The sequence below is a fragment of the Manihot esculenta genome, chromosome 11, assembly GCF_001659605.2.
Source record: "Manihot esculenta cultivar AM560-2 chromosome 11, M.esculenta_v8, whole genome shotgun sequence".
Taxonomy (NCBI): Eukaryota; Viridiplantae; Streptophyta; class Magnoliopsida; order Malpighiales; family Euphorbiaceae; genus Manihot; species Manihot esculenta.
In genome coordinates this window covers 30120763-30132686 of record NC_035171.2, presented here as the reverse complement: position 1 = coordinate 30132686, position 11924 = coordinate 30120763, and the positions used below count along the sequence as shown (strand labels likewise).

General features: G+C 29.7%; 2 protein-coding genes across 4 annotated transcripts; both read right to left on the bottom strand.

The window, feature by feature from the left end:
- Positions 1 to 159: 159 nt before the first annotated feature.
- On the bottom strand, positions 160 to 2131 carry LOC110625701 (uncharacterized protein At1g24485). The gene is made up of 3 exons (XM_021771333.2): positions 2025 to 2131; positions 1363 to 1915; positions 160 to 994 (listed from the first exon to the last, which is right to left on the bottom strand). The coding sequence occupies exons 1-3, from the start codon at positions 2098 to 2100 to the stop codon at positions 418 to 420; spliced, it is 1206 nt and encodes a 401-aa protein (XP_021627025.1). The 5' UTR covers positions 2101 to 2131; the 3' UTR covers positions 160 to 417.
- Positions 2132 to 4551: 2420 nt separating this feature from the next.
- On the bottom strand, positions 4552 to 10693 carry LOC110625700 (ankyrin repeat-containing protein At5g02620). Of its 3 annotated transcripts, XM_043961529.1 has the most exons (6): positions 10467 to 10693; positions 7480 to 7605; positions 7353 to 7395; positions 6697 to 7266; positions 6192 to 6601; positions 4552 to 5444 (listed from the first exon to the last, which is right to left on the bottom strand). In XM_043961529.1, the coding sequence occupies exons 4-6, from the start codon at positions 7031 to 7033 to the stop codon at positions 4566 to 4568; spliced, it is 1626 nt and encodes a 541-aa protein (XP_043817464.1). In that variant the 5' UTR covers positions 7034 to 7266; positions 7353 to 7395; positions 7480 to 7605; positions 10467 to 10693; the 3' UTR covers positions 4552 to 4565. The 3 variants fall into 3 exon arrangements, with proteins under 3 accessions (XP_043817464.1, XP_021627024.2, XP_043817463.1); XM_021771332.2 differs by lacking the exon at positions 7353 to 7395; XM_043961528.1 differs by lacking the exons at positions 7353 to 7395; positions 10467 to 10693 and adding an exon at positions 7734 to 8012.
- Positions 10694 to 11924: the final 1231 nt, after the last annotated feature.

Below are 11924 nucleotides of genomic sequence, written 5' to 3'. Positions count from 1 at the left end.
AGCACAATTGCTGTCATTTGGAGTAAATTAACTAGATACTTCATTTATAAAATCGTCATGTAGTCTGCAGAAGAATTGGACTGTATATGAGCTAGTCAGCTACCTAGATACTAGGTGTACACTAAGTGATCATCTAAAAATGGAGTGGATGCTTCTGAGTTGACAAAAGTTTCTCTCACGACTTCTGTATTCATCGCTTCTTGTGAACAAAGCAAAATTCAAGCACATAATTAACAGTAGCCTTACTTTTATTTATACGATGTAGTATGGTAAACAAAGCACTTTGATATGTAACAGTCACTTATAATTGGCAGTCTTACTGTTGAGTTCCAAGAACCAGGCTAGGATCATAGTCTATTGAAACATAAACTACACAAACATGGATTTAAACAGCATTACTCATGGAATTACAATACTTTAGAACAGCTCAGTAGCAGAAACAATAATGGTTAACAGATGTAAGAAAACCAAACAAGACACAACAGAAAGATTTGGCAAGTAAGCTGCCTTGGAAGCATAAGGCATATTAACTACAGAAAACACTTCCATGGCATTAAGGAGAGGTGCTAACGTAGAATTCTTTGCAGGAGAAATGGTTACATTAGCTGAACCATTAACCTTAACTGGATAAAACGACACCACATGGAACACATCAGTAGTTCGATAATCGGGAGGAACATCAGTAGCTCCCAATTTTTGGCTGTCTATGAAAATCTCAACTTGGGCAATACTTTCAGTAAATCTTCCAATTGGGTCCCTGAAATACAGCACAAAGTAGGCTACTGTAGTTGTTTGAGCAGAAAAGTTGACAGATAGATGAATGGAGTCAGAGATGTTTTTTGCTTGTATAGCAGTTTGCATAACAGGCCATGGTGGATAATTTTCACCAAGCATTGTGTCATCAACGATTATGGCAGAAACAATGTTGAGATATTCCGACATTTTTTTGGCCTTCCAAATTCGGTTGAACCAATCTTGCTCGCGATTGAGTTGCCTATAGCATACATAATCAATTTTATCAGAAAGGCTAATAGCACTAAAAATTCTCATCTTTTATACATTTTTGTGTTTTAATCCTAAACTTTTAATTTTAGTATCAAAAGTCCAAAAATTTAAATTTCCAAAAAAATTTATCCAATTGGGAAAATGTGTAGCACTGTTTGTAAAATAAACATAATAGAATAAAAAGATTTGCTTTTTCAAATTGGATAAAATTTTTTCAAAATTTGAAATTTTAAATGTTGGTGTCAAAATTGAACGTTAAATGCAAAAACGAGTAAAATTCAGGATTTTTTTTTTGTTATTGGACTGTAAGGAACTTCTTGGAAAATTTATATCAATAAGTTTATACGTTGAACTCACTCAATAGTAGCGTTTGCTCCATAATTGATCCTGCTATGAAGAAGCAAACCTGTGTTGTTCTCCATCAACCTGTAGACATCTTCTGGAATAATTTCGTTAGCTTCAAGGGAAGAAATGAATGGAATCTCATCACTTGTTTGGACCAAACACACTTGAGCACTGTCTCTCTTGATCCTGTAAATCAATTCATAGTAAACAGGCTTATTATTATTCGTAGAGTTAGTTGTCACTGTTGTCCAAAAATTTCCATCAATCTCCAAATTGAAACTTGGAGGCTTGGACAGGCCATCATAGTTTCCATAATAAAATCCTGCTCGAAACAGAAACTTTCTGTCCGATGAATCCAAGGGTAAGAAGTAGCAGTTCCTCTGACCAGCAGGGAAATATCGTAGAGAGTTCATTGTGCTAAAGTGTTGGCTGTAGCTGAGGAGTTGGTTTTCTCCGGTGTATGCAAAATTTTGGTCGGTGAGCCATTGAACAATATGACCATCTTGATTCCTTGCCGCCGTTTGGTTGAATGCTCCACAATCAATCCTTAAGTCATAATAACGTTCTGTTACAGAAGTTACTGATTTTTGTTATAGATGTCAGCATTCCTCTCTCTCTCTCTCTCTCTCTATATATATACATATTTCTTTCTGATTTTCAGAACAGAAACTTACCTTGTGAAAAGGCCTGCAGGGAGATGGAGAGGAGCACCACCAATATCAGAGTCAGAAGCATCGTAACTTCCTCCATTTTTAGAACAATTAATGAAAGAGTTAAATACTTGAGGTTTGAGCTGAGCTATGTATATATATATATATATATAGAATTGCCGTCTTCCTGCCATAAAGATAAAAATGCTAAATCCAAGCAAGAGTTCAAAGGATGTTTATAACTTCAAAGTCTTAGAATGCTTAATTTTTTTCTTTTCTTTTTTAACAATGGTAAATCGCATTGTCATTATCACATTATGGGATTTAGGCAATTATTTTAACGGATGAAATTTTTGTCTTAATATTACTAATATAATAGTTTGATTGTAATTTAATTATTATAAAAAATCAATTTTTATTATAAAATAATATATTTAATAATTGACTTTTTCTGTATCTATGAAGATTATAATTATCGCAATGATTTTTTTTCCATTGTAAAAAATAATTAAATTATTATTTTATACGATAATAATAAAAAAAAATATAACGGTTATTAAATCTTTATTATTAATTTATGTTTGCTAAGTGTATATTAAATAGTTACACTGAAATTTGTTATTAATGAGTCTTTTAAATTTTATATTGACTCTCCAAGAATTTACTATTAAAAATTATTAAATAGTTATAATAAACGTTAACTTTCTTTAATTCACCTCTCAAATTTTTTTTGATTAATGTCTAGTTGTTTTAACATATTATTACAATTAAAATTGAAATATAAAAATTAATTGGTTATTATTAAATGGACATAAAAATTTAATTAAAATTATTTTTAAATTTTATATTTACTAATTGAGATTGCACTGGTGGTTATTTTTAAAATTAAATGAATCTCAATCTCATAATTGTCTATTATATAATTTTAATTTAATTTCTGAAATTATTTTATTTATATATATTTAGGTAATCAATATCATTACAAGTAAGACATGAGTTAATGCAAATATTATTCTCCTCTTCATCACTATATGTACAAGTATATATAAATACACAACCGAAAGGAAATTAATACTAATATGTAATTTGCAGTAAATTAGCATAGCTAATTAATTTAACTAACTGAATCTCTATTGTCTGTCCGTCGAGTTTATACCACAGTTTTAATTAAGACAGAACCGGTCATAGTCTTGAACAAGATAGAACTGACTTCCTTTAATGCTGAATAATCTTAATACTGACTTCCTTTAATGCTGAATAATCTTAATCCTCTCCTCAATTCTTTATATTCAACTTGTTCAATAGAAATTTAAACTGTGAAGGGTGCAATGCCTTTGTGAAGATAGTTACGGTCTGTTCTTTGGAGTACAGGTATTTTGGTTTGATTATTCTTTTTATTACCTTTTCTCTGATAAAATGATAGTCAATTTCATCGTGTTTGGTCCTCTCATAAAGAATTGGATTTTTCGAAATATGTATTGCCTGAAAAATTAATGGAATGTTTGTGCATTCTATAATAAAAAACATTAAGGTTTGTCTTGCTTGGAAAATTAAATTTTATGCAAATCAGTGCGGTGCTGGTTCAACTCAAGATTAGCTCTTTTCGATTTCGAATTCTAATTTTAGTTTTTTTTCAGTTACAAACAAGTTTTAGTTTTTGATCTTGCCTCATTCAGCTCTCATTTTGATTTTTGGTTCATTTTCAGTTTAACCTAATTCTGTTCCATCTAGTTTCTAACGACAGGTCAAACCAGCAAGTATAGTCCAATTTTATCTAATAAATAAATTTTATATATTTATTTATTTAGTAAAAAAATAATGGAGAAGTGAATTAGATTATTGAAATTAAAAAAAAACGAAGTTTGTATTAATTTTTTTTTACTTGAAAGAAAATGATTTATACAAAAAACAACAAAATTAAAATTATATTTCTTGTTTAAAATTTAAAAAAAAAAAAAGAAAAAAAAAAAAGAAATTGCTTGCAAATAATTGGTGAGATTGGACCGGGTTGATTAAAGACTCGACTTGACGTTTGGACTAGGCCTAAGGAAGGTTGGGAGTATACAAATTATAACATTATTTTAATGCAATTAGTTTTTTTTTTTTATTTTAAATCTCCCCTCCAAAAGTAGAATTAAAATTTCAAATAAAGATATAGAATTTTAAATTCTCACTTTTATCAAAGAGTATATTTCAAGTTATTTTAAATAAAAAAAGCTTGAAATTATAATAAATTCAGGCTAAAGTGAGTCCATGAAACTAAATAATTTCTAATGAAAAAGAGATTTTAAATGCATACTACTTAATTAAAATAAAACTATCATCCAGTTTTCTGCCAATCCCAAATTTGACATCATTAGAACTCAAGGCTGGTGGTTTCTGCCATGCCACCACCAGCCACCATACCTGTTTTAATTTCTCAATATATATGATTTGCTTAGTAAGAATGTACATTTTAGAAGTAAACTTCATTGGAGGATAAAGAAAATGCAAGATGCAATATGGAAAAAAAAAAAAAAAAAAAAAAAAAAAAAAAAAAAGATCATGTATGGGATTGGAAGGTATTTAAATTGCATACATTTTCTTATATTCATTGTTTAAGATATCAGTATCTGACACTACAGACATTGAAAATGAACGCGACCTGCTTCCCAACGATGATCTTCGTATGCTCCTCATGTTCGAGGCCTCGATCCGATGCTTAATTACCCAGTAACACATAGTTCCCAGAGTTGTAACCATTATGCTTGTTCCCATGATTGTAACACCAATTGCCAGCCACCTCCCATGCTTGCCCACCACAATAAATGACAGAGCTAAGAATGCTACTGAAATAAGTGCACAAGCTATCCACATCAACTTGTTAATGATTGCCATCAGCTGCTTCTTTGCCTTGCTCTCTATGACAACAACTGATGTTTGCACAACCACAACAGCTAGAGAGATGAAGAGGGCAATAGAATCAAAGACGAAGAATATTATAAACGGAGCTTTGGCTGCAATGTTTGCTTCTCCAAGAGATTGTCCTGGGTGAATTTTGCTTGGATCATCTACGTATTGGCCGGGGACAGTGAAGATGGCTGCAAAGGCAACTGTGGCAATGAGGACAGCAACAACGGTTGTGGAGTTGATGGCATTGTTAAGGCCTTCTGCGTGCATTTTGTTAAGACGTTTAGCAATGCCTTGTACTCTCTTACGAGTTTGACGGGTGTGTTCCAACTGGTAGTGAACCTCGTGTTTTATGTCGCTTACAGTTTGTTTCAACTCTCGTACTGGATTTGTTACTTGTGGCTTAATAGTTTTGGCACTCTGAACACCATGCTCCTGCAAAATGGATGCAATATCTGGGTGTCCAGTTTTTTCTGCAGTATCAATGGCAGTTTCGCCAGTCTTATTGACTGCCTTTGTGTCTGTTGCATCGCGCCTGAGTAGCAACCGCACAATCTGCACAAACAGAAAACTACTATGTCAATTAATCTGTTTCATTTCCAAGCACTAATGCTATTTGGATTTGTGCACAATTTTGTAACACTGAAGATGGTTCTGTTGTGCTTTATGAAGCAGCTTTCAAGAAACAGGTGTTCAAAAGTAAATCCTTCCAAATTACGGAACAATCTAGAAGAGGTGTAAAATTTGGAAATCAGCAAACCCTGCAAGCTGACATTACAGATTATAAATTTCAGGCTTTATAGTGGTTTGAAGAAGCATAATCTCAATTCTACAGAATCCAATTTTGAATTATTTCCCCTCAATTCAATTCAACCATCAAGTTGTCAAATATGTCAAGCTCTTATTCAAAAGTCAACATCCCATACAATTTCATCAACCAACTGGGCAGATTATAACAAAGAATAAAAGAAGCCAACATTTGTATAAATTTAATCTCACTACATACATAGTGTTCTACGTTTTCCCAATTAAGTCGTCTTTAGTAAACTGAACCAGTCCTCTTCACCCTCTTATTTATCACATGTGCTCAGTAACTAGGCAAGGTATTCAAGGCAAGCAAATGAAATAATTAAGAAATTTGACATAAACAAACATTTCAAAACTGGTATTCAACTCATAAGAGCAAAAGCATTCGTTCCATTCGTTCAGTTCACAAAGAACAGAACGTTGCTCGGAATAGTAAGCCATCCACGAAAAAAGAATAAAGTTGTCTTTAGTGATTAAGGGAAAGAATCCATTCACCTGTGTTCTTCCTTTCCTAGTTGCTATATGTAATGCTGTGTTGCCCTTAGTATCCACCATGTTCACCGACGAAGGTTCTGCTCTAATCAACTCCGCCACCACCTCAACATTTTGCCCCTTTACCGCCATATGAAGTGCTGTCTGCCCCTTTTTATCTATCCTTGTCACTATCCCAGGCTCCATTGCCACAAGTGCCCTAACAACCTCCAGGTGTCCATTTCTTGCTGCAGAATGCAAGGCAGTCTTCCCATTGCTTCTAGCAATGGTTGCCAGGCCGCTTCCTACACTCAACAAAAAATTCACCACCTCTATATGCCCTTGTGTTGCAGCAGTGTGCAATGCTGTAGTATTTGATAAATCAACAGTCATAGCCAATTCTGGATGGGCCTCCATCAGAAGTGCCAATATTTCTGAAACAACAGAAGCCAAAACTAACTCATCTTTCTTAAAGATTAAAAAAAACAAAAACCAAAAAGAACAAATAGTTCTACTATTGAAACAATACCTAAATCTCCTTGCTTGGCAGCAATATGGAAGGCATCAAACCCATTTCTCGCTTTGATACCAGCATCAGCAAGATCATAGTATTTAATCATCTCCCTAACTAAATCGACATAACCATATTCGGCTGCGACATAAAGGGCAGTTTCTCCTGATTGATTTTGCTTCCCTAGCAATTCCTTCAACGCTTTCTCCCCTGTATCAGAAAAGATTTCCATTACAGCAGCTAGATTTCCTGCTCTAGCTGCAGAATGCAGTTTTGTATCATCTTTTTTTCCAGTCAATTGTTTGGTCATCTTTTTCCGAGGAGCTGGATTAGGCAGCGGAGATGATGGCTCCATCGATAACCTCCTCTTTCTAATAATAACAACAAACTCAGGTCTTCTTCTTCTTCCCAGCAAAAACCCAGATTAAAATATGCATCATGGATCGTTAAGAATCATTATTAATTTAAAACAACCCAGATAATAATAAATATTGAATTTCTTTGGAATTCAACAAGTGTAAATTCTTGACCCCCGATTCGTGCCTCCCATGTCTGGCTCTGCACCTTCTCGCATCCTAAATTACAAACCTATAAAAAAAATAAAAGGAAGAAAATAACTTTGAGTTTCAATCCCGTTAAACCTTCATATATAATGATAATCCCAAAGAACGCACATTTTCTCTTCCATTATCAATGCCAATAGCTACACCAACTCATCTACATCACTTGAAAAAAAAAACCCTTAAAAAGAAAAATGTAAAAAGAGAGAGAAAATGAAGGAAAATATAGCCATAACTTTACCTGGGATGGAAGGAAAGGGCTTGATTTGCTCTCCTCCGTGAAAAACCAAAAGAATCCATATAGTTTATTAGAACCACTCTCTATGGAGGAAAACGCAGTCAGAATCGATACAACCTGTAATCCATTCTTGAAACATAACAAACACAAAAGCTTTTTAGCAGTTTGATCATTTTATATTGCAAGAAGGAATGAATAATAATAATAATAATAAAGAAAGAACAAGAAGCATTAGGCCAAAGAGCCATGAAACGCACATGTGGGCAACAAGTTTATATGAATAAAAAAAGGTCAAAATTCGCATGGAAACAGAGAGTGGTATGATGAGAATCAATCTTAGCTAGACTTTTTTAGAGGTGGTTATGACTACAATGTTAATGTGAATTTCTTCGTTTTTTTTTTTTTCTTTTCTTTTTTTAGAGAGACAGAGAGAGAGAAACACGTAAGAAAGGGGAGAGACACAAACCAGAAGGGATGTTGGGTAATGGACACCAACAGTAATAATATATGATTGAAATCTCGGTTTATGTTAATTTAATAAATATTAATTATGATAAAAATATAGAATTTAAGATCTCAGAAGTTGTGCTGGGAACCATTTATTTTGTTAAAAAAATTATTAGAATTATTATAAAATTATGTATGGTTTATTTTTTGAAAAAATAAATTATTTTTAAATTAAAAAAATTGCATTCTAATTACAAACTTGATTACTATATCTGAAATTAAAAATTTCTCAAAAAATTCAATTAAACTAATTTCAATTTTTGTTAGTTTGAAAATTTTTATTTTTAAAAAAATTGAAATCTCGTATAAGTTTATTAAATTTTATTTGAATTTTTTTTATAAAATAAATTATGTTAAACAAAGGAATAAAAAAAACAATTAAATTAAATTTTATGAAATTCTTTGATTTTAAATAGTGATATATTTTTGTCTTAACTCTATTATGAATTAAATTTAATTAATCGATTACTCGAATTTCTTTGGGAGAGATGTATTATAATTGGCTGCTAAATTATGAATTAAATACATTGTTATTTTTGTATAAGATTGTTATTGTTTATTAGTATTAATATAATAAAAAAATTATCTGAAATTCGATTTTAAACATGAATTATCTGTAAAATTATTTCAAAATTCAACAATTCTTTACTCGTTTTTATCAATTGCATATCAAACCATATTTAAAAAATAAAAATTGTGAATCTATGACATTTTAATTCTTTATCACATTTTAATAGAAAACATTATTGCATTTAAAAAGAAAATAAAAAAGAGAGGCCAAGAGTAATAAAGTGTAGTGCACAATTAGTTCATCTAGTGGTTAGAGTTAATCTTTTAATTTTTAGATTTTCAATCTTTAAATTATTGTGCTTAATAAATACCATTTTGTATTTTTATTTAACCTTTTTTTTAATTAGTCAATTAAGAGTGAATAAAATGAAATATATGTATATGGGTTAAATATTTTTAAAAGATTTCGTTTATGTATCTTGAAAATTATTTTCTTTGAAGAATATTTTTTAAGAAAATAATTATTTATAATATTAAAAAATAAAAATTAATAAATTTATATGTAATAGTATTAGCAAGATTCTAAAAGTTTAAAAATAAAAAGTCATTTACTTTAAAAAAAATAATTTTTTAAAATATTTTTTGTTAATTGATTTTTTTTTTGTCCCACATCATAAAATTTAGATAATATTTTCTTAAAAAATATTTTTCAAATTAAAAAGGTTAATTTTGTATAATAGTACATATATAAGTGGATGTGAATATAGAAAAATGCCATTTTTGAAAATTTCTTGTGAAACATGTACATAATCACAAACTTGAAAAACTTTTTAAAATAATCAGCACAAAACAAAATCCATGAAGCAGATATCAGTTCCATCGCATGATTGAAATATTGAATGCATGTAGAAATTAGCAACAAATAGTTAATGCAGCTAGGATTCTTTTATAAAAATTGAAATAGTTAATAAATTGTACTTATCAATGGATTTTGGTTCATTGATGCTGAAGTTTTCAAATCAATCAAAGTTAGAAAAGAAAGTGCTTTCAATCTCGTGGATCCATTCTTCCATACTCTAATTGGATATTATGTGGAGAAGAAGAAAAATAAGAGAAGGAAAATATTTTTGTTTTCTAGTTTTTATTTTTCTCTTTTATGTTTGGAAAGATTTTATTTTTTCTTCCAATTTAGAAAGAAAATAAATAGAGGAAACAAAACTTTATTTTGCTCTCTTTTTATTTTCCTGAACAAAGCAAAATTTAGATTCTCTTTTATTTTCCACCCATAATTTTTCTTTCCCTCCACTTTTCTCCTATCCAAACATACGCCTAGAGTTTCTTTTTCAGTTGTTATAAAGAAAACTTCAGACTAACTGCACCTTCATCAACCACAGAAACAGAATCCTCGCACATCAATTATTATTATTATTTAAAAAAATCTCATTTTCCATAGTTACAGCTTGCAGTAATCCTAATTGCTACTTATATATTGTATTTAGTATAAGAATTTATTTTTATTATGAGAGGAAAATTTGTATTTGTACCAAAAAAATTTATCAAAGAATCTCGTAATTAAAGCAAGGGATAAGCATTCAAACTCTCTTCTAGACTATTCTACAATAGGTTTCTGAAGTGATCTTCCAAGGAAAACAAATTCCAGAAAAACCGCATTCTCATCATAAAGAATCTTATTTCTAAAACCCAATTTTCTGTTTTCTTTTAGAATGCTAAAACAGAGCAGATGCAGATCACACTTCTTTGGACTCATTTTTCTGAAATCAACAGTATCAAAAGATCAACCGAGAGACCATCATCAAATTTAAAAACTGAAAAACTCAAATCCATAACAAGATCAACACTATCAGCTCAGGTACTCGAATCACATTATTTTTAAATTTTCAGTTCTTGCAAAATTAGGAGCTAACCATTGAAGCAGATCAGCAGATCGATATTATACCATAAAAGCAACTCACCAGATGGAAGACTCGGAGTCGCTGACTAGCTTCTGCAAGAGAATGAAAGATTACAGCTTCAAATGTTCAATGGAGAAGATAAATGGAAGCCATGATGAAGAACAGTGAAGACATGTCGGTTTGCTGGAGAAGCAAAGCAAAAATGGAGAAGAAAATAAATTACCAAAGGATTTCAGGAGAAGCCAATGGAGAGGAAAATAAATCCGGAAATGTTTGAAGGCTGTATTGTGTTTAATCATTTTCTTATGCAATGTAAGTTTTTTTCCAATTTTATTTTTATTTCGCTCAAATTATTTTTTTTACACTATTAAATTCCTTATGATAATAAAAAATTTTAAATAAATTCTTACAAATTTATGTAAATTTTTATTTTTTTTAAATTTTAAATTTTAATTTAATTAAAGTCATTTTAAATATTTGTTTTTACAATTCCTTTATTTTATGATCAGAGCATAAAATCCTTTAAAAATTATATCAATTAAAATAATCGAAGACCTTAACCAATTGATTTTTGTCGTGTTGAGAATAAAAACATAAATAAAAAACAAAAGAAAATTGTAAGATATTATGCAATTTGGAGAGTGGAGTACGCGCTTGAGTGACGCATTGGCTTGGAGAAGGAAGCAAATTTTACAATATGTTCACTTTTTTTTTTTAATTATAAAAATAATCCACAGTTCTTTTCAAAAACAATAATAATAATCCACAGTAATAATTTAAAGGTAATTTAATTTTTATTAAATTATTGAAATTTAATTTTTTAAAACTTTATTTTAAAAATATCATTTTTAAAACCGTGTAAGTGAAATTTTAGCCAGCAGAATCCCATACTTGGAAAAAAATATAAAAATAAAAAATAAATGTAATTATTAGATGTTAACTTTAAGCTTTTACCATTAGATTAAAACGCTTATCAAAGTAATGATTATTGGAATAAATTTTAAATATAATTTCTTTTTTAACTAAAATTTAAAATTAATTTTCAGCTAAATAAATTTACCCCTTTTTGTTTATGTTTATGTTTAAATAAATATAATATTTTTAAATAATAAAAAATTATTTTTTTAAGAGAAACAAATCACTCAAATATATATTTTTTAAATGGAGGGAAAATATTTTTTAAAATTATAAATCAATATATTTTATGAGCTTTTTTAGTAATTAAATTGTAAAATATAAGAAAAATTAAGTATTTCATGGATTGACAAGTGCATGAACCTAGACCACCAACATGAACCCATCTAATCATCTTTTTCAACGCTTCTCTTTCTTTACCCCACAAATCACTATCACAATTTTTAAATAATATAATCTAAAATTAAAAGTTTGTTTTTAAAAAATATTTTTTAATTAATATTTGGAATTGAAAACTTGAGATTTAATTTTGAGTTTTGAAGTTTTAAATAAAAAATTACTTTAGCTGGAAAATTAGAGAAATTCTTATCTACATTGTATTTG